Source organism: Herpailurus yagouaroundi, unplaced genomic scaffold, assembly GCF_014898765.1.
Source record: "Herpailurus yagouaroundi ecotype Mexico unplaced genomic scaffold, PumYag 140, whole genome shotgun sequence".
Classification (NCBI taxonomy): domain Eukaryota; kingdom Metazoa; phylum Chordata; class Mammalia; order Carnivora; family Felidae; genus Herpailurus; species Herpailurus yagouaroundi.
The window spans coordinates 95704917-95726910 of record NW_024412395.1 but is presented as its reverse complement, the minus strand read 5'-3'; the positions used below and the strand labels follow the sequence as shown (position 1 = coordinate 95726910).

The 21994-nt window shown below is 52.3% G+C and overlaps 2 protein-coding genes across 8 annotated transcripts; one reads left to right on the top strand and one right to left on the bottom strand.

The window, feature by feature from the left end:
- Positions 1-183: 183 nt before the first annotated feature.
- Positions 184-4222, bottom strand: BCS1L (BCS1 ubiquinol-cytochrome c reductase complex chaperone). Of its 2 annotated transcripts, none has more exons than XM_040476278.1 (8): positions 4081-4128; positions 2543-2910; positions 2299-2438; positions 1904-2098; positions 1578-1641; positions 1170-1339; positions 823-940; positions 184-678 (listed from the first exon to the last, which is right to left on the bottom strand). In XM_040476278.1, exons 2-8 carry the CDS (start codon positions 2860-2862, stop codon positions 426-428), a joined length of 1260 nt encoding a protein of 419 aa, XP_040332212.1. In that variant the 5' UTR covers positions 2863-2910; positions 4081-4128; the 3' UTR covers positions 184-425. The 2 variants fall into 2 exon arrangements, with proteins under 2 accessions (XP_040332212.1, XP_040332211.1); XM_040476277.1 differs by lacking the exon at positions 4081-4128 and adding an exon at positions 4138-4222 and having other exon boundaries at positions 373-678.
- Positions 4223-4344: 122 nt separating this feature from the next.
- Positions 4345-21512, top strand: ZNF142 (zinc finger protein 142). Of its 6 annotated transcripts, XM_040476258.1 has the most exons (10): positions 4345-4511; positions 4777-4928; positions 6504-6816; positions 9659-10258; positions 11369-11563; positions 12472-13296; positions 14954-15131; positions 15851-18767; positions 19313-19418; positions 20607-21512. In XM_040476258.1, the coding sequence occupies exons 3-10, from the start codon at positions 6537-6539 to the stop codon at positions 21074-21076; spliced, it is 5571 nt and encodes a 1856-aa protein (XP_040332192.1). In that variant the 5' UTR covers positions 4345-4511; positions 4777-4928; positions 6504-6536; the 3' UTR covers positions 21077-21512. The 6 variants fall into 6 exon arrangements, with proteins under 6 accessions (XP_040332192.1, XP_040332193.1, XP_040332194.1 ...); XM_040476259.1 differs by having other exon boundaries at positions 4345-4901; XM_040476260.1 differs by having other exon boundaries at positions 4345-4928; positions 11396-11563.
- Positions 21513-21994: the final 482 nt, after the last annotated feature.

Below are 21994 nucleotides of genomic sequence, written 5' to 3'. Positions count from 1 at the left end.
GAATAGCCCTCACTTTGCTCTAAAGTCTGTTTTCCCAAGAGATCAGGGTCTGAGTAAAGGCAGGTCTGATGTCTCTGCTAGTGTGAGTTTCAGGAAAACTAGTAGAGGCCAGCCAGCATTTAAGCAGAATATATGGGAACATAACATACATATACTATGTACACACACACACACACATTTTTATGCATATGCATTCTTTTTAATTGAATGCCTTTTAAACGGAAGACTCTACTTCCCTGATTGCCATACTATCTTTTCTCTCTGCTTTGCCCTAGCTTATGCCCCAACACTTGTGTATGCTGGATGCCTGAAGGTCCTTGCTTTTTATTCAAGTACCAATACAGGGAGGTAGGAAGGGGGTCAGAGACCAGAGCGGTGTGGCAGGTGTTTATTGAGCTAGAGAAGAGCTGAGCATGGCCAGCCTGTCACGTCCTCAGAGACTCGGCATTATGAACTGCCCCTGCAGGGTCATTTTTATACAGCATGAAGTAGCCCTGGACCTGGGCAGGACTGATCTGAGTTGTAACTTGAAGGACGCGTTCTGCAAAGGCCTCGGCCAGGGAAGGTGCTTGCCCTGGATAGAACCTCTGGAACATCTGAGTCAGCTGCCAGTGTGAGCAGTAGCCCACATACTCCTTCATGTCTACTCGTCCAGGGCGGATCAGTGCAGGGTCCAGCCTAAGAGCAGCAAAAGCAGGATCACAGGCCCAAGTACCACTGCTACCCCCTAAAATGATGGTTTCTCTGAACCTCCTGATCTCCCAAGGCACCGAGGGGGCAGGGAGTCCTGCCTCAGTCTCAGATTGCCTCATCCCTTCTTACCTGTCAACATGGTTGGTGGTCATGAACACAATGCGTGCCTCAGTGGAAGCCACACCATCCAAGGCATTGAGCAGTCCACTGAAGGTGAGACGACCTAGACCTTGGTACTTGACTGGGTCTAGAGGAAGGCAGAGATAAAGAGACGTGGATGATCATAACCCTACTTAAACCTTCTACTCCCCACCACGTTCCCCTACTTATCAGTGACTCTTGTGAACTCTCGTTGCCAACTCAGGCGTCCTCCATCAGCCCTCTGGATTTCCACTTTCTTCCACTGCTCCTCACTCCTGTACCTCATTTACCGTCACTTAGAAATGCTCCCCATTTCCTCAGCTCCCCTCACTTACTCTCTGCAGCTAGGTCCCGGCTAAGAAAGGCTGCATCCACATCTTCCAGGAGCACCAGGCTCTGCTGCGGGGCCACGCTCAGCAGGTGGTTGAGCCGGTCATCGGAGAGGCTGGAGTCCGTGAGACTCAGCAGGCAGATGCTGTGCTCCAGTTCCCCAGCCAGGGCTGTGCTGTGGAGGACAGGATGACAGCAGGCAGGCAACCCGAAATCAGTCCTTGGGCCCAAATACTTGTCCTCCCCATAATGGGTGGGGTCTCAGAGACCTAACCCTTCTATCACTCCATCTTAAGGCATCTCATGTCCTACGTGTATCATGTTCCCGGGTCTCCACATTTAATTCCCTTTCCAACCCCACAGCTCAGTTTTTCTCCAGTTTAATGATTAAGAGAAAATGTGACCCTACTCACATAAAACTGCTTTTTCCACAACCAGGGGGCCCATAAAGCAGGTAGCCACGTCTGTAGGGAATGCCTAGGAATACAGCCAAGATGATCAGGGCCTAAAATGAATTCAAGTACTCTACTTCAAATGTCCACATTCATTACCAACCCTGCCCCCTAGTGGCCTGATGACCTCAGTACTGGAAGAAATTAACCCTGGGGGCCAACTTTCATCTCTGGGAATTAAGCTAGAGCTTCATATTCATCCCATATGACCACAGAGACCAGCCTGTTTTCCCTTACTATAGCACCACATCAAAAACAGCCTGGCCAAGACCCCAGCGGCTTCTCACCTCTGTCAGTGTACCACTTGGGGTTATCGATGAATTCCCGGATGTCTCGGACAATTCGGTTAGCCAGACCCTGTTCTAGAACCACAGAACTCAGTGGCCGCCGTCGGCGTGGATAGCCAAAAGGGCGCCATTCAGAGCCCATGGCTGTGTACATCACCGTCTTCCCTTCCTCCTGCTGCAAGGCTAGCTCTCGAGCTAAGGGGGAAATAAGACAAAGCCAGTAATTCGTCTTTGCCATGCTATTAGGCAGACCTGTGCCAAGACAGCTTCCCTCTGGTCTCATGGGCTAAGATCCTCCTCTCCAAGCTTCTCTTCCTCTGACGTCATATGCCCCTATTCTTGCAACTTGCCCCCCCTCCCCCCTCGCCATAAAGGCAGCCCGTGCTATCCCACACCTTCCTCCAGGATGTTGAAGAAAACCTTTCGGTCAGTGCCCAGAGCTGTGAAGGTGACAGATTCCCAAGGAGTCCCTGTCTGCAGGTCTATCATCTGCATCTCTCGGCTTCGTTCCACTCGGATCCATTTCCCTTGGTACCTGAATAAAAATGGTCACAATGAGGTGAATGAATGGGGGGGTCAAATCCAGCTCCTCTCATTCCCCTTTCTACTCTTAGAGCCCTCCCTGGCTCCCAACCTTACCAGATAAAGTGGTTTCCAGGGCTGGGGACAAATTCAAACTTAGTGGAGATGCGCCCACTCTCATGCTGAAGGTATGAAGTCTCAACACTGAGATGCTGAGTACGGGTACTGTGGCGGGTGAGCCAGCTAAGCAACCAGGCATAGCTTCGGTCTCGAGCAGGGACTTCCAGTGTGATCATGTAATGGCGCCGGAATGCCACCAAGCCCAGCTGGGCACCCTTCCGGGCCAGGGCCAGGGCTGTGCCCACACCCACAAGCCCAAATCCAGCCCCAAAGTAGGGATTGTCCTTCAGGGCCAGAATAAAGTCTGAAAGGGGCATCTTGAGAGGGAAACACTGAACCTTACAGGCTCTGACGCATTTTCAAACCTGGGGGTGGAGAGTAGTGGAGATGGGACAAAGCGGATTAGTTTAGAAAGGACTCTGCAATTCCTCGTCACCCTCATCCCTTCTTCCCACAGAGGCCAGGTGCAGGAAGGACAGGTCAGTTCTACTGTGTGTTTCCATATCCTCCCTTTGTGGGATGGAGGTCCTGCTGGAATGCAAGGGCTGAGACTTCAGGCCCCTCTTCCCATTTTGCCCTTCATTATCCTGTTCATAGTTCAATTTCCTGCCAGAGGACGAGGTCTAAAGATTCCGTAAACATGAGAGAACAATGTAACCATCTTCTCATCAGGATAATGGGCAGAATTTTTGTGGTCCCTGGGACTAGCTGAGATAGAAAGGGGCCCACTGCCCAGAGTTAACAGAGGATGAAGCTACTCTCTTCCACTGACCTGTCAGTAACCCCATGCCTTACCACCATGAGTAATACCCTTCAAATATCCTCTCCTTTACATGCTCAATTCCTAATATCCTGTTTAGTTAGCCCTTTATTGCCTCATGACTAAACTGTCTCTTTAAAATTAATTTTAGTTCTTAAAACGTCATCTTAATGGGCCTCCACCTCTGGCTTTGGCGTACCAAATTGCTACACAGGGATCCAGAGCTTTCTTCATACAGTCTGCTTCAATCCAATGGCTTGTTCTGAACAGATCCCTGAATTAAGTAAAAATTAAGTAAAAACTCCTCTGCCTGGTACTCAAAACCCTTCACAACACAGGGCCTACCTATCTTTCATTGCTTAGCGCCTAATAATCTCTGTTGTATAATTCTGCTCAGGCAGGTCTTCTCTACTCGGAATCCCCATTCTAATTGACTCTTCCTTCTCCCCCAATTTAACACCTGTCCATTTGCTGCTTCCTCCACGGACATTTTCCCCGAATTCTCCCCCAATAAAACGTGACCCAGTCTAATTTTAGATTGTAAGGTCCCGGGGGATTGGAAGTCACATCGTTTCTAGCACACCTTCCCGACCCCTGCCACTTTGCTGTGCGCGAGGCACGCGGGACGGTGAACTGACAGCCGAGACCACGGCTGAGGCTCAGAGTAGAATCCAGAATGCCAAAATACTTATGCGTGGAAGGCCACAGACAAAGCCCTTCCCCCTCCCGTCCCTTGTCTGACGCCCAGAAGTCCCTTCCCGAACCCTTTCCACACCCCAGCTCGCGCCTCCAGCAGCGTGGCTCGGAGTTACCCCTCACTCCGCCCCCTTACCGCCATGACTCTCTGGCCCTCCCTCTCGATGGTTTCAGCCCCCGGCACTCCAGGGACGCGCCGCTCGGCCCCGCCCCGGCGTTCCTTCACCTACTTCCCGCCACACCCACCTAGCGGGCCGTGCCACTCTGCCCCACAACTCTCGATGGTATTCCTTGGGCCGCTCGGCTGGGAAAAGGGGCAAAGGGAAAACGCCGGAGAAAACCATAGAGTACACCGCCAGCCGACGAGAGGAAGAGAGAGCGGCCTCCATCGGCCCGAAGTCCTAGAGGCGGCTGGGCCGGAGGCGGTCGCACAAAAGGAGTCCCGGGAGGCCGCTCCAGCAGCTGGTGGACCATAGAGAGACACAGCTCCCGCCGGCCTTGGCCCGGGAGGTGAGTTAGTGGCTGCAGGTAGAAACTAGTAGGGAGTGTTTGTGGAGCGGGCCGGAGGCAAAAGTTTCTCGAACCCCAGGATGAGGGTGGGCCTGGGCGGTGGGAATCCCCTGGAGGAGGTGCTGAAAGAAGCACGCCGACGGTCTGGGCCCCGGCGCATCACAGCAGCCGTCCCGGTGCCTCAGCCGCGTCACTGCTTTGGATCCCGCCCGGTTGCCCGCTGCCTCTCCTCAGGACCATAATCATGACGATGCTCCATCCCAAGCTTTGCAGGTCACAAAACGGCTTTCCCATTTGCTGGCTCTTGTGATTGCCGCTCCCGCCCAACGATGTGGACGCTGTCATCACCTCCACTTTACAGATAGGAAAGCTGAGGCCCTGGGAAGCGAGGTGACTGTATCTATCAGAGGCCACGCGGTGAGTCAGAGCCCAAAGACACGTGGAAACCCGGGTGCCTTTGTCCCCACGCCGGGTCACATTCTTTCCCCAGGCCTTTTCTCTGCATTAATTTGTCCCTTTTCTTGCTCAGTGCCTCTGCCCCAAAGATGTGCTCATTTCTCCTCTTGTGCCCGCCTCTCTCCCACCTCACCCGCTTTCCAGCCGCTGAAGGTTCAGGTTTTCAGGTTCTTGATCTAGAAGGCACTGTGTCCTCCTTGGCTCCCCACAGAGCAGCGATAAAATTCTGTGAGCGGAGGCTGTGGTTTCCAGAGAATCCTCTGACCGTGGAAATGCACTTCCCAGCTACCTTCCGAATCCCCGGATCTGAGGTTTTGAGTTGCAGGACTCACACCTGCAACCTGATTTCCTATCCCTAAGGCCCTTACTTGACCTCCATGACTCAATTTCATGGAGTAATTACTGTCATACATTACTTATTCTTCAGCTTACGCTAATTTTAGCCATGTGTAACAGGATATGCAATTTAGTTGGTACTCATTTCTCAGTTGTGTTCTAGCGTTTTCAATATGAGGCCATAGTCAATGAGTTTGAAATTTCTCCAGGTGTGTTCCTTCATATGTGAGGAACCACTGGTTTATCTTTGTAGGAGACCTAGCTTCCCTCTGATGCATCTCCATGTCTGCGGTTCTCCACTAGAATCTCATTTGTCTTACTTGCATAGATTGTTGTGGTTTGTGTTCAGTGAAGTGATAAGTCAGTCAGTTGCACTCAGAAAGCTCTAAGTCTAGGGAGGGAGACTGATAGCTAAACAACAGTGCAGTGTGACAGTTTCTGATAGAGTTAGGTACAAGGTACAAGGCCCTGAGGACCCCAGAGAGAGTAACTTACATAAACAGTGTCAAGAAGTCTTCACAGCAGAAGTGACATTTGTGCAGATTCTTAAGGACAGCGAAGAGTTGGTTAGCCAGACGAGAGATGGAGAAGGGGAAATGGCCCGTCAAGCCGAGAGAGAGAGAGAGAGAGAGAGAGAGAGAGAGAGAGGCATGTGTGAGGGTATGGGAGCAGAAGAGAAGTTGGTGAGCCTGGAGAATGGCAACTCATTGGTATGACTGGATCAGAGATCTGTTGAGGGGAGAGGTGGTAGATGAGTCTGGAGAGGTCAGCAGGGGCCAGGTCATGAAGAAAGGGCCTTATACCCATACAGAGGAGTAGTGAGATCATAACATGTTAAGCGGGGAAGGGACATCTGAGATCCCTTGGCTCAAGTTTTGTTGCAGATAAGAAAACTGGGACCCAGATTGCTTTATGATTTCACCAGGGTTACTTAGATCCAAGAAACTTAACCTTCAGTCTTTAGTATATTGGCCAAAACTTGTTGGCTCTCTTCTAATATTGATCCCTGTTAACATTTGTATACTTCTCGTTCTGAGCATTGTTGTAAAAACTTCTAGGTTAACTAGGTGTGGCATGCTGCCATGCAAGGAAATGCCTAAGTGGGCAGGCACTGGGCCGTGCACCCACATCAGTTGGGAAGAAAGTGAGTGAGATCTCTAACTATATTTTGTTTGGGTTCTCTTCTGATTGGCTTATCAGCACATAAAAACCACAGAACACCGGTCAGTGGTGATGACAGACCCCGTGTTGGACCCACAGCCAACCGACAGCACTGGGGAGATGGATGGACTGTGTCCTGAGCTATTGCTGATCCCCCCATCTCTGTCTAACCGTGGAATCCTGGAGCCTGTCCAGAGCCCCTGTCCTGCTGGGAATCCCACACCTTTGCCTGCTGACCCAGGCTGCCTGCTGGTAGAGTCCACGGCAACTGAAGAGGACACAGGGAACATGGAGATCATTGTGGAAGCAGTAGCTGGAAACCTGTCCCCAGGTGCTCCTGGAGAGCCCCCAGGTACAAACATAGTTGCTACCAGGCCAGTGGGACAGTCAGCCCTGAGGTTTTGTCTGTGCTATTTTTGACCCTTCTATATAAATGTGATGAGAACACAAGGTAACATCTTATTTTTATTCTTAGAGATGTTGTAATTTGATTTGCAGTTGGTGAATGTTGATTGAAGGCTGGCAAGGTGGTTCACAACCTGGTACCGAGCTCTTGGCAGAGTCTATCCCTGTGAGGGCTTCGTGTCTGCTAGGCAGCAATCCAGAAGGGAAGACCTTTCTGACACCTCTGCCGGATCCTTACTCCTATAGCCCTCGGGGAGTTTTTCCCCCATATTGACCCTCCCACTCGGGAACTGCAGCCAGGGATTAGGCAACAGGCCCAGCGCCTCCACCACCCTGGGCTTGGCAGGGCTTCCCAGAGGTAATCTGGTATTTCCTTGCCCTAGTTTCTTGTGTATGACATACTTAACTCATCCGAGGCATGTTGTCAAGAGTGGGAGTTGAACATTTATATTTATTCTAGAAAAAAGACTCTCCCCTTTATTCTTCCCATATCTACAACTTCTTATTTTTAGGTAACTTCCCTGCTGTTAACTGCCATCCTCCAGCTATGGCTGTCACAACTTCCCTTGGCAGTGTAGTATAGTGACAGCAACTACTGGGAAAGATTAGCTAATTTGATCGTAGAGTATTTCTAACCTTCTGTGTAATGAAACAAGTAATAGGCAAAGAACAAACCTGGGAAAAACATTTGCAATACATGAGGAAGAGTTAATATCTTTAAAATTCAAAGAGCTATGAAATAAGAAAAAGAAACGGTGTTTTTTGGGGGTTTTGGTTTTTTTTTTAGAAAGGGAAAAAGAAACCTACAGGCACTTCAATAAGGAAGAGTAAAAATAGTCAATAACCATAAGGATGCATAATCTCACTAACACACAAATAAATTCCAGTTAAAAATAATTATGAGGGGTGCCTGGCTGGCTCAGTCAGAAGAGCAGATGACTCTTTTTTTTCTTTTTAAGTGTATTTATTTATTGAGAGGGAGAGAGCTATCCTATGGGGGGAAGGGCAGAGAGGGAGGGAAAGAATCCCAAGCAGGCTTTGTGCAGAGCCTGATGTGGGGTTTGAACCCACAAACAGTGAGATCATGACCTGAGCCTAAATCAAGAATCAGACGTTCAACTGATTGAGCCACCCGGTGCCCCAGAGCATGTGACTCTTGATATCAGGGTCATGAGTTCGAGCCCCACGTCGGGTGTAGAAATTACTAAAAAAAATTAATAATAATAAACTTAAAAAAAATAATAACAGTTATGAAATGCCCATATTGCTTCCCAACTATGGCAAAAATTAAACGTTTTTTATAATACTTAGTGTTGGTAGGAAAACAGATAACTGCCTTATAGCTTATGGAGTGTATAAATTAGCATAATCTTTTGAAGGTCATTTTATATAATGAACTTTAATTTTTTTTAATGTTTATTTACTTTTGAGAGACAGAGAGACAGAGGTGTGAGTGAGGGAGGGGCAAAGAGAGAGGGAGACACAGAATCTGAAGCAGCCTCCAGGCCCGAGCTGTCAGCACAGAGCCTGACACGGGGCTCAAACCCACGAACCCTGAGATCATGACCTGAGCCAAAGTCGGATGCTTAACTGACTGAGCCACCCAGGCACCCCTATATAACAAACTTTAAACTGACCCAGTCATTCCATTTCTAGGCCTCTGTCCCATAGAAAACTCACACACATGCACAAGGAGACAGAGGTAAAAGGTTGTCCCGAGCAGCTTTATTTATAATGATTGCAAATAACCCAAATGTCCATCAGTAAGGGCAAGACTTCATTTTGACTTGTTCATGCCAGGAAGTACTCTGGACTGGACAAAAAAAAAAAAAAAAAAAAATACAAGGTAGAGCTAAAGGTACTCAGAAAAAAAAGTATCTGATATATATAGCAAGGGGGGGGGGGGGGCGGGGAGGGAAGCAAATTGAAGGAAAATGATTGAAAAAGCCCCAAAGAATAAAAATATACAATTAATTTTTGTGTGAGAGTGTGGGGGGGTTATTTTTTCTTTATATACATCTATGTTATTTGAGTTGTCACACTGAACTTTTATTTAAACAAAGAAATGATAAAAAAAAAAGGATTCCCAGGGTAGATGTGGCACAGACCTGGGCTTGAGTCCTGGTTCCACCATTAACAGGCACCATGGCCTTAACCTTAGAACTCCAGGCCCCTCTTCTCATAGGGCAACTGGAGCACCAAGTGAGTGTTTCCTACACCTTTGTCAAGGTCCTGCCCGTTGCTTAAGAAATGGCAGTGATTACTGTGAACGTGATTTGGGTCTTTTGGAAACGGATGTTTTCCATTTTGTAAATTACTGTGCCTTTGAAAAATCTCTTTACAGAATGTGAAAGTAATACTTTGTCATTTATACTGTAGATGTTATCCGCAGGTTGTCGTTTACTTCTTTTGGAAGTTCGTAATTTTTCATTTGGGCAAAACGTATTGCCTTTTCCTAATGCTTTCCTGTTTGGTTAATGCTTGTTGTATTTATTTAGCAAATGTTAAATACCTATTTTGTGCCAAATGTTGGGCCAGATACTGGGAATCCAACTTTAGTATATGTGCTGCTGAAGCGAGCACTTGATAGTGGGAATCCAAATGTATGTGCAAATAAAGACTGTCCCTGACCTTATGGAGCTTACTGTCCAGGGATAGAACCAGACTTAAGGTCCATCTCCACTCTACTAATATTAAAAGATTCACCTACATTTTCTACTAGTAGCTAACTCCTGTGAGTCTCATTCCATCTGATTCTGTGCCTTTCTCTGTCGGTCCTCTGCCTGCAGGTGTCCTGGTAAAGGTGGTGGAGGTGTACTTCTGTGAGCGCTGTGAGCAGAGCTTCGCAGAGCCCACTCTGCTGGCCCTGCACCAGTGTACTGAGACCCTTATACAGCCTATGCAGGGCCTCTCTAGCCTTCCATGCTCTGTAGAGCTGACCCCCAGCAACCTCATTCTCTCTGGCCCTCTGCAGGGCCAGGGCCCACCAGATAGCCCCCTGCCATGCCCTGTGTGTAGACAGGAGTTTGCCCAACCCCAGGCCCTGAAGAGCCACTTCAAGATTCACCGGGCCACTCCCGACATCTTCTCCTGCCCAGAGTCTGGCTGTGTGTTCTCCGCTGAAGATCGCAAGGGTCTGCAGCACCACCTGAGGCAGGCCCACGCCACGGTTCCCGTGCCCTGTTCTTTCCGGGGCTGCCCCCTGCTCTTTGGGAGCCAGCAGGGCATGGAGCTGCACCGGCAGGCCCACTACCCTTTCCACTGCAACCATTGCAGCTTCGTGGGCTCCAACGTCAAACTCTTCCGGCAGCATCAGCGGAGCCACGGGGCCGGGACACAGGGAGAACTGTCTGCCCTTCAGGGTCTTCCATCCCAGGAGCTGCTGCCAGGTATGAGGCCAAAGGCCCAGCAGTGCCTTGCCTGGAACGCAGCCACGGTCAGTCTTACAGGACAGGCCGTTGATTCCAGTGCCATGAATGTATATGTGAATGCAAGGGAACGTGGAGCAGTGGCTCAGGAGGCCAGCATTACTGACTGACAATGGAAGGCATCTAGAAACCCTGGACCAGTCAGAATATATAAGACAAGGAGCAAGTCTTTGTCCATGACAGTGAGTGATATTTGGCTTTAGGTGTGCTGTGGCCTTGAAGTTACTTAACCAGTATCCTTTTTTTTTGATTCATTTCAGAGCTTTCTGAGGGCAGAAGCTAAAATGTTCATCCGTGGCCGTAGCCACTGGTAGAATACCTGTAGACTTCTTTTTAGAGCACGTGGGATTGGGCCAGAGAAGCCGGGATTCTTTTAAAAAGAAACCTTCTAGGAGGGTGGAGCCTCACTGATCCTTACTCCTCTCAGTCTCAACAAAAACAAACAAACAAAAAACCAACAACAACAAAAAAAACGGGCATGGGGTGGGTAGAAGAGCAGGAGAAAATAGAGAAACCAGGCCTGGAAGGTCAGGATTCTGCTGAGAGACTTAGGCTTGCTAAGACCTGTTGGTGCTTTGTTCCCAAAGAGAAGACCCCTTTTTCCTGGGAAATAGTCTTGTATCTTTGCCTTCCTGAGGCATCTCCCTTGGTTGAGGGATAGAAGGGCTGGATTGGTGTGACCCTGTCTTGCTGATTAGGCTTCTCAGTAGAGCAGTTAAGAGGACAGACTATGTTACCCTGCGTTGAGCCACCAGCTGTTAGCCCTGGGAACCCAAGCCAAGGAAGGGCTCTGTACCCATTCTGTCCCTCTCAGTCCCCTACCCCCACTGCAGTGATCTCAAAGCTCTTACCTTTCAGGGGTCTGAGGATGGTGTTATCTGAGGTTTGATTTACTCTAGGTTGGAGCATTAATGACAGCTTAGCTCTTGGTCTTCCTATCCTTGTCTTGAGTGATAATAAATGTATAGACTTAGAATCCGGGATTCTCTTACACTAAATGGGGAGAGGGTGATTCTGCCAGCCAGTAAGAGGAGCAGTCCAAGCCTTCACTGCTGGCATTGGCTTCTATAGACATCATCGAGTGTTATGTGTCTCCAGCTCCGAAACTGCCCAGTAGAGAGGGAGAGCCTTCAGAACAAGCAGATACGCCCTTGCCCAGGCGAGAGTCAGCTGACGAGGAGGACGTAGAGGAAGAAGAGGGGAATGGCACCTTAAAGGACTCCCAGAAATCCCCAGAGAAAGCCCAGGGGGCTCAGCAGTTAGAAGGTAATAACATGGTTAGGCTTGAACCTCCTGGTGGTGGGGAGGAATGGATTGAGGGGAGCCTGGCATTGAGGCTCAGGGGTTTGGTTTCCTGGGCTTTGATTCATATCCCTTTGTTCCTACCCTTCCACTTTGACATGTCTAGTGGGAAAATGATAAATGAGTAAAGACTGTAGAAACAGCCGGGGTAAATAGAGTTTGCTCTCCTGGGCTGGTTTTCCTTGGGCAGAAAGCTTTTTTGCAGGGAAGGAGAGGGTGATATTCATCATACAAAGATGCTAGAGGTTATTGATCAGCAGCCTGACATGTCTGGCATTGGGCCCACTGAGATTTTGTTTCTGAAACCCTACTTCCCAGTTTTCTAACTCACTAGAACATTTGAAACCCATCCAGCCCACAGGGAGCACATTTATTGTCAAGGGAATAGAAAAGATCTGGTTGTATTTATGACCAGTTCTCTATGATCTAGAACTCAGTGAACCAGTGTTAGGAAGTGGGAGTACTTTACCTTCTTCACTTCCCTTTTCCACACTCCATGGGGTTTTTTTTCCTTCCAACCAACCCTGCTGATCCCACTGCCTACCTCCATGAACGAGGACAAGGAAGAACAAGAATGGTCCATCCGGATTGTTCTCTCGAGCAGCTCTAGACAAAGGCTTAGGAACAGTAGGTGGCTGGGTAAAGCACTTCAAATAGGTTTGCCACAAGGCTTGAGATCCTTGTGATGTTGCTTTTTTCAATACTTGAATTTCTCGTCTCTTCTTTGAGACCACAGTGTTTGAGGTGCTACTGTTTCGGTTTCCTGGGGAGAAACGGGAAAGGCCACACGATGTTTGTGTCTGGGCAGATTGTGGTTCTCCCATTATCTGGCCAGCCCCTGAGCTACCTTCTGTGCCTTTTCCCTCTCCCAGGGGATGTGGCTTCTGGCACCGAGTCCCTCTTCAAGACCCACATGTGTCCAGAATGCAAGCGCTGCTTTAAGAAGCGGACCCATCTGGTGGAGCACCTGCATCTCCACTTCCCGGACCCCAGCCTCCAGTGCCCCAACTGCCAGAAGTTCTTCACCAGCAAGAGCAAGCTCAAGACCCATCTGCTGCGGGAGCTGGGCCAGAAGGCCCACCGCTGCCCGCTGTGCCACTACAGTGCGGTGGAGAGGAACGCGCTCAACCGCCACATGGCCAGCATGCACGAGGACATCTCCAACTTCTACTCAGACACCTACACCTGTCCCGTGTGCCGCGAGGAGTTCCGCCTCAGCCAGGCCCTCAAGGAGCACCTCAAGAGCCACACGGCGGCGGCGGCGGCAGAGCCGCTGCCCCTCCGCTGCTTTCAGGAAGGCTGCGGTTACACGGCCCCCGACCGCAAGGCCTTCATAAAGCACCTGAAGGAGACCCATGGTGTGCGGGCCGTGGAGTGCCGCCATCACTCTTGTCCCATGCTCTTCGCCACGGCCGAAGCCATGGAGGCCCATCACAAAAGCCACTACGCCTTCCACTGCCCACACTGCGACTTTGCCTGCTCCAATAAGCACCTGTTCCGCAAACACAAGAAGCAGGGCCACCCCGGCAGTGAAGAGCTGCGCTGCACCTTCTGCCCCTTTGCCACCTTCAACCCGGTGGCCTACCAGGACCACGTGGGCAAGATGCATGCCCACGAGAAGATCCACCAGTGCCCTGAGTGCAGCTTTGCCACCGCCCACAAGAGGGTGCTCATCCGCCACATGCTGCTGCACACCGGTGAGCTGGCTTCCCTGCTTCCCATAACGTAAGGGTGGCGATGAGGAAGGGGGCGGCAGAAGTGAGCTTTTACTGTGTACAAGACACAGGAAGGGCCTTGCGTGCATTGTCTTGTTGGACCCAGTCTTCCTAGATGTAAATCAAGCCTTAAGCCGAGTGTCACTCAGCTAGTACGGCGGTTAAGCCACTGAGCCAAAGACTGTGCTCTCACTTCTATGCTGCTGTGTCTCACCGTTAAGGCCCCATCCAGTTCTGCTTGCCCTTCGTCAGGCTTGCCTGGGTCAGTACCCAGCCTATTAGAGCGAAGAAACCCAGACGGGGGGAGATACCTTCCTTTGCAATTCGAGTTTTGAGGTGTGCTATGAGAGATGGGGCGAGGGGACTGAACCATCTGCATATGTTGTAGCCTTGGCAGCCGACTCAGAGTCTAAATTGGTTACCAGCATTGCTGATGCTTTGAGTGACACAGCCACATCAGGCTTCCTCCTACAGCATCACCCCATTTGTGCTCTCTAGGCAAGCATCAGTGGGTTGACAAGATATTTAAAAAATCTCATCAAAGATTTTTGGGAGGCCAGGTTTTAGGTAGCTTGGGGTAAAGCCGTTGTTTCCCTGGAACAGGTCATTTCTACACATGCTTTGGTCACCAAGCCTCGTTTTTCTGCGGCCTTTCCTAAAATCTTCATCTCTACGGTGCTTTATAGTTTAGAGTTCTTTTAGATAGATCACTTCATTTAATTCATAATAACAATCTTGTAAGGAAGACAGGTGAAAAAGAGAAACTGAACACTTAAATGGCCTGTTTCAGGATCACACAGCTAGTATCAGAACCAGAGCCAGACCACCACGTTGCTTGCTTTTGACCGCGGGGAAATGGGCTGAGCGGGTAGGCAGGGATCACAGGGAAGGGTCCTGAAGGACCTGGTCTTGACCAACTACACAGACAGCTCTTCCTTGAGTCCTTGCTGGGCACTGCTGAGGACTTTGGGACATCTCATTTAATCTGTCAACCATGCGCAGTCAGTATTTTTGTTGCTCCCTCTTTGGAGCCAAGGAAACTGAGACTTGGAGGGGTTAAATGACCTCTCCAAAGCCATACGGTAGTAAGCTGGGATCTGAACCACCACTTGATAGCTCTGTGGTTTCTCTCTGCCTTGGCTTCTTTTTCTGTAAAATGGGGCAGTCCTCCTCCGGGGGCTGTTGGGAGGAGTCAGTACGAGGGGACCTGGTACATAATGAGCATTCTATACATGTTGGCTATTGACGTCTTTGTTACCGTGTCGGATTTCAGAGTTCAAATTCTTAACTACTTCTTGTATTGCCTGATTTTTTTTCTCCTCTTCCACAAAACTGGAAGCAACTAGGGTAAGTGGAGCCAGTGCCAACAAGCTCCACAACAAATCAAGGGTAGACTTCCAAGCTGGTTTTGGAAAGCACGGTCTTCACTTTCCTCCGGGGCTTGCTCCGTGTCGGAGTGGAGAAATCGTCTGCGAGGGCTGGGGAGCAGCACTGACTTGTGAGCCACGCCGCGGGCCGCGCGTGAAGCTTTCGTTCTGCTTGGCATCAGGGCAAGCTTGCTGGGGAAGATGGTCTGTGCTCGCTCGGTCCGTGTCTGACCTGTGTCCTCTCCCCTCTCCCACCCCCACTCCCCCATAAGGCGAGAAACCTCACAAGTGTGAGCTGTGTGACTTCACGTGCCGAGACGTGAGCTACCTGTCCAAGCACATGCTGACCCACTCCAACACCAAGGATTACATGTGCACCGAGTGTGGCTATGTCACCAAGTGGAAGCACTACCTCAGTGTGCACATGCGGAAACATGCAGGGGACCTCAGGTATGAGCACACGCACACCTCCGTCCCTGTTCCCAAGGACCTTATGCCAGGCTAGCCTCCTCTTGAACTCACCTTGCTCTCCTGGCCCCAGAGCGACTCCTCCTATTGTCCCTCTCTGCTCCTCTCGCCTCAGCTCCATTGCCTGTAGCTGGGCTCTGTGCCTGTGGCCCAGTGTGCATGGTGAGAGCTGTCTGGGCTCAGGGGAGGGAGCGCAGGCCTACACACGAAGGTGTCCCTTGGGTTCTGAGTCCGGTCCTGGGAAAGTAGGGAGACTGCACCTGTGACCCCAACCCAGACATGTTTCCCGCTGAGCTGTGGCACAGCTGGCCAGGGGGTTTCTCCTAGCTTCCATGCCTCCACGGGAGAATGGGACCTAGGCACAGAAACCTTCGGAGTCCACAGCGGGTTGCTGATTTATGCTCTCTTCCCTTTGGGAAGCGATACAGAGGAGGGGTCGGAACACAGGCCCTGAAGCTAGGCTGTCCCTGCCCTTCACTTCCTTTTTAACCTTAGGCAAGTTATTAATTTCTGTGCTTTAGTGACCTCACTTGCAAATAGATACCTACGTCACAGGGCAGTGGAAAAAAAGAATAAATTAGATGATGCGTGTACGGTACCGAGTGTAGAGCCTTGTCCATGGTAAGTGCTCGTTTACCTGTCAAGGGAGATCGATAATTGTGATTTTGCCCCCCACCCCCCACCCCTGTCCTCCTCGCCAGATACCAGTGCAACCAGTGCTCGTACCGCTGCCACCGGGCCGACCAGCTGAGCAGCCACAAGCTGCGCCACCAGGGCAAGTCCCTGATGTGTGAGGTGTGTGCTTTCGCTTGCAAGCGGAAGTATGAGCTGCAGAAGCACATGGCCTCCCAGCACCACCCGGGTGCGCCGGCCCCGCTCTATCCCTGCCGCTACTGCAGCTACCAGAGCCGTCACAAGCAGGCCCTGCTGAGCCACGAGAACTGCAAGCACACCCGCCTCCGGGAGTTCCGCTGTGCCCTCTGCGACTACCGCACCTTCAGCAACACCACCCTCTTCTTCCACAAGCGCAAGGCCCACGGCTACGTGCCCGGGGACCAGGTGTGGCAGCTCCGCTCTGCCAGCCAGGAGCCGGAGGGGGCCAGGCAGTGCCCGACACCCCCGCCAGACTCAGAGCCCTCGAGCCAGCTGTCTCCCCAGCCTGAGGCGCCAGACCGTGACCCTGGGACTGTGGTGGACCCCAACGTGGACCGGGCCCCGCCGGAGCCCGGTGAGGAGGACCGCGCCGGGAGACCGGCTGGCAGCGAGGTCCCGCGGGGGGACGACCTGGGTAGCAGCCCCAGTCCGGCCGAGGCAGATGAAGGTGGCTGCACGCTGCACCTCGAGGCCCTGGGGGTGGAGCTGGAGCCCGTGGCTGAGCCGCCCCTTGAGGAGATCACTGAACCCGCCCCTGCGGAGTTCAGGCCCCTGGACCCCTCGGGGCCCCTGAGACTGGAAGGGCCAGGTGCAACTTTGACAGAGCTGTCTACCTTTGAAGGTGCTGGGACGTCTGGTTTGGATGCTGAAGAAGAGCCCGTTCTGGAAAAGCCAGCCCCTGAAAGCCCCAGAAACCCTCCTTCCTCAGAGGAGCCCTCTGACAGCTGGGTGGGAACCTTCAAGGCAGCTCTGCCTGCTGAGACCGCTCCCCTCCCCCAGTTCCCAGAGTCAGAGTCCTTACTCAAGGCCCTGCGGAGACAGGACAAAGAGCAAGCAGAGGCTCTGGTGCTGGAGGGGCGGGTTCAGATGGTTGTGATACAGGGAGAGGGGCGGGCCTTCCGCTGCCCGCACTGCCCTTTTATCACCCGCCGGGAGAAGGCCCTGAGTGTGCACTCCAGGACTGGGTGCCAGGGCCGCCGAGAGCCCCTGCTGTGCCCTGAGTGTGGGGCTAGCTTCAAGCAACAGCGTGGCCTCAGCACCCACCTGCTGAAGAAGTGCCCTGTTCTGCTCAGAAAGAACAAGGGCTTACCCAGACCAAGTTCACCCGTCCCTCTGCGTCCTCCGCCCCCGGCCACCCAGGACTCAGGGGATGCGGAAGGTGGGAAGCCCCCATCTGCGCCATTAGAAGTAGAGCTGGTGCTCCCAAAAGATGCTCCCTCTGTGCCTCCCAGGGAGTCGGAAGTAGAGGAGCCTCCTGGCACACTGTGTGTCCCTGCAGTCCCTCCTGCAGGAAACCCCTCACCCGCAGAGACGCCTGAGAAGTTCCACTTCGAGCAGGGCAAGTTTCACTGCAACTCCTGCATGTTCCTCTGTTCTCGGCTCTCCTCCATTACCTCTCACGTGGCCGAAGGCTGCCGGGGGGGGCGTGGCGGGGGAGGAAAGCGGGGGGCCGCCCAGACCCAGCCCGTTGCATCCCTCCTGAGCGATGGAGGCTCCGCTCCCCTAAACAGCGGCAGCACAGAGCGCAGCCCTGGGAATGGGGACACGACTGCGGTGCCAAAGCAGAAGGGGGCGCGCTTCTCCTGCCCCACGTGTCCCTTCAGCTGCCAGCAGGAGCGGGCTCTGAGGACTCACCAGACCCGGGGCTGCCCCCTCGAGGGGTCCGGCGAGCTGCACTGTGGCCTCTGCACATTCACCACTGCCGCCGCTGCCGCCCTGAGGCTACACCAGAAGCGGAGGCATCCTAGCACGGCTCCCGCCCGTGGGCCCCGGCCCCCTCTGCAGTGCGGGGACTGTGGCTTCACCTGTAAGCAGGGCCGGTGCCTACAGCAGCACCGGCGGCTCAAGCACGAGGGAGTGAAGCCGCACCAGTGCCCCTTCTGTGACTTTTCCACCACCAGACGGTACCGGTTGGAGGCGCACCAGTCGCGACACACAGGTGTTGGCCGCATCCCCTGCAGCTCCTGTCCCCAGACATTTGGTACCAACTCAAAACTGCGCTTGCACCGGCTAAGGGTACATGACAAAACACCCACCCACTTCTGTCCCCTCTGTGACTACAGTGGCTATCTTCGCCATGATATCACTCGCCACGTCAACAGTTGCCACCGGGGCACTCCTGCCTTTGCCTGCCCCCAGTGTGAGGCCCAGTTCAGTTCCGAGACGGCACTCAAGCAGCATGCCCTGCGCCGACATCCTGAGCCTGCGCCCCCCGCCCCCGGCTCTCCTGCGGAGGCCACTGAGGGCCCCCTGCACTGCTCCCGCTGTGGGTTGCTGTGCCCCAGCCCCGCCAGCCTGCGAGGACACACCCGGAAACAGCATCCTCGGCTGGAGTGCGGGGCCTGCCAGGAGGCCTTCCCCAGCCGGCCAGCACTGGATGAGCACCGGAGACAGCAGCATTTCAGCCACCGCTGCCAGCTCTGTGATTTCGCTGCCCGGGAGCGGGCGGGCCTGGTGAAGCACTACTTGGAACAGCACGAGGCGGCAGCGGCCTCGGAGGGCGGTGCAGGTGCCAGCCAGCCCCCCCTGCGCTGCCCCTTTTGTGACTTTACATGCCGCCATCAGCTCGTGCTGGACCACCACGTGAAAGGGCACGGGGGCACCCGGCTCTACAAGTGCACCGACTGTGCTTACAGCACCAAGAACCGGCAGAAGATCACCTGGCACAGCCGCATCCACACCGGGGAAAAGCCCTACCGCTGTCACCTCTGTCCCTATGCCTGTGCTGACCCTTCTCGACTCAAGGTAAGGTTGGGGCCCTGGGGACTTCCCTGATCCCAACTCGCAGCTATGAGCTCTGGGACTTTCGTCAAGCCCCCTAACTTCTCCAAGCCTCAGATTCCTCGCGTGTAAAAGGAAGAGAATACTTCACAGAGTTGTCACAGAGATAAAATTCTGTCATATGTGCTTGGTATGTGATGAAGGCAGGTAATAGTTGGGTGGTAATCTCCGTGATAATGGCTAACATTTATTGAGCACTTATTGTATGCTGGATACTAATTTTAGTCCTTCCAAAACACAAGATAGAGTTGCTTTTGCTATTTCTTCTGCAGTTGATTTCACAGGTTAATAAACTGTGAGGTAGAGGTTAAGCCCCCAAAGACACAGGTAGCAAGTGGCAGAGCTGAGATAGGGCAGACCAAGAGGTAGGCCCAGTGGGTTAGGTTGGTGTCCACATGGCCAGACTGGGGAGCCTGCTTGGTAACAGAAGTATGGCTGGGATGGGAGCACATCCTTTGAGTGTCAAGGGTACGCATTTTTTGGGCATACTCTGCTCTTTCCTCATCCAGTACCATATGCGGATCCACAAGGAAGAACGCAAGTATCTGTGCCCTGACTGTGGCTACAAGTGCAAGTGGGTCAACCAGCTCAAGTACCACATGACCAAGCACACAGGTGAGTCTGTGCGGTTTCGACAGGCCCAAGGGGTTCCCCCATTCTCTGGCACACCCAGCCTCCTTGAGGTTGTAGGTGTTCTTAGTCAGGTTCAGGGTGCACATCAGTTTTTCACATTGGTGGTAGGAGGGAGGGAGGCTGAATGGCCAGAATAGCTTCCCTGCCCACTGAAGACCTATCAGAATCAGAAGAGAGGTGAACCTGGGAGCCTATGCGTCTGCACTGTGTAAAAGCTTCATGGCCCTAGGTTACCCACCTCCCATTGAGAACTCAAACATGTGACTGAAGGAGGTCTCCTTGGTTCCTGCAGACACGATGGGCTGTTATGGGTAACAAAGAGAATGTGAAGGGTTCACTTGTTTTGACTTCTTTTTTTCCTTCTGGGTACGGAGTCCATGAACTATGGCTTCTCAGGAAAGACTTAATGATGCCGTGCTTGTGATTACTGTGTATGATCCCCTCATGTAAAGGAAGTAACCAGATGCATTTCAAGGCACTCTGCATCTATGAATGACACTTCTTTTGCCTCTAGCTCTTCCTTCTTAAACATTTTATTTTCCTGTTTGGGTTGGACAAGGAGTTGTATTTATTTTTTTATTTTTTTATTTTTTTAAAATTTTTTTTTTCAACGTTTATTTCTTTTGGGACAGAGAGAGACAGAGCATGAACGGGGGAGGGGCAGAGAGAGAGGGAGACACAGAATCGGAAACAGGCTCCAGGCTCTGAGCCATCAGCCCAGAGCCTGATGCGGGGCTCGAACTCACGGACCGCGAGATCGTGACCTGGCTGAAGTCGGACGTTTAACCGACTGCGCCACCCAGGCGCCCCAAGGAGTTGTATTTAAATGGATTTCCAAGTTGCATGAGGACCCCATGATCAAAAGGGGGTTAGAATCTCCCATTTGGAAACCCTGTCATATTTGAGTGAATATTTGTTGCTGTCAGGTGGCTGGCTACTTGGGAATCGGTTATCAGCATCCATTGAGCACCCGCTGTATACAAGGGGCTGTTTTGGGAGAAGGGCATAGAAATGTCAGAGGAGACTGGAACATTCCAAAGATGCAGTCGTTAGTCACCATGCTGCTTGTGTTCTTTGTGTCCCGGGATCACGGCGACTCTTCTGGCACACTAAGCATTGTTCGACTCCCTTCAGCAGTAATTTGTTCCTTGTCCTCGCCCTGTCCCCCAGGACTGAAGCCATACCAGTGTCCCGAGTGTGAATACTGTACCAACCGGGCTGATGCGCTGCGTGTGCACCAGGAGACGCGGCACCGGGAAGCCCGGGCCTTCATGTGCGAGCAGTGTGGCAAGGCCTTCAAGACCCGCTTCCTACTGCGCACCCACCTCCGCAAGCACAGCGAGGCCAAACCCTATGTGTGCAATGTGTGCCACCGTGCTTTCCGCTGGGCTGCCGGCCTGCGCCATCACGCCCTCACCCACACCGACCGCCACCCCTTCTTCTGCCGCCTCTGCAGCTACAAGGCCAAGCAGAAGTTCCAGGTGGTTAAGCATGTGCGCAGGCACCACCCCGACCAGGCCGACCCAAACCAAGGAGTGGGCAAAGACCCCACCACCCCCACAGTGCACCTGCATGATGTGCAGTTGGAGGACCCCAGCCCCCCTGCTCCTGCTGCTCCTCCAACTGGACCAGAGGGCTGAGAGCCTACCCCACCTCTTGGAGGGTGTGGTCCAAGACGTGCAGTGCAGACTGACTGGAGGCAGAGCGAGCCTGGAGCTCAGGGCCAGAGGAGGGGCTAGCTTCGAGGCGCCCGGGGAGGGGGCTGCAGGCCTCCTGGGACTCAGGCTCTAGTACTTTGAAGTTGATGGCCATATATATAAAAGAGCAACATGGACCACAAATTGATTTCCTGTCGCGGCACACTGTGTTTTTAACCCATGAGTTCCTGCTTTCTTCACCATCCCTCCCCCAAAGTCCCTGGCTCTAAGATGCTGGTTTTACCCATTCTGTCGTCCCCTTTCTTCTTGCTGTCAAGTCTGTTTTCTTTCAATGCCCTCAAAACAGTTGTATCTACCTGCATGTGCTGTTGTGCCTGATGCTCTCTAAAGCATGTTAAACAGAGTGATTACTAGCTTATAGACTCGTCCACGTCCCTGACTTACCATTTCCAGGTTGTCCTCTTGATCTTCCCTGTTCCCTCTCAGACCTCTGCCTCTCCTTTGTCTCCTTCCATTTTCACTGCGTGATTCTGAAATGGGCCAGGTCTGTTTTCTCTCTGTCCTTGAACCCGTCTTGGCCTCTGCCTTGCTCCTTCTTGCCAAGTCCCTTGGTCTACCTATAGAGGGAGGACTGCCCCCCACTAAGCCTGTTCCTAGAAGCAGGTTTATTTCAGCATCTGTCCTCAGCCTGGCTCAGCAGCGACACTAGAGTTAAAGTACAAGGTAGTGTGAAATGCAGATGACTTGGGGGCTGGTGTGAATCTCTAATCCAGACCTCACAATGACTGGATGATTAATCATCTACACTGGGACACACTGGGAAAATGAAAGAGGGTACTTTTAGTAATTATGCTGGGACAACAGATGTAAACCAGGATGATTCCAGGTATAAACCTCAGC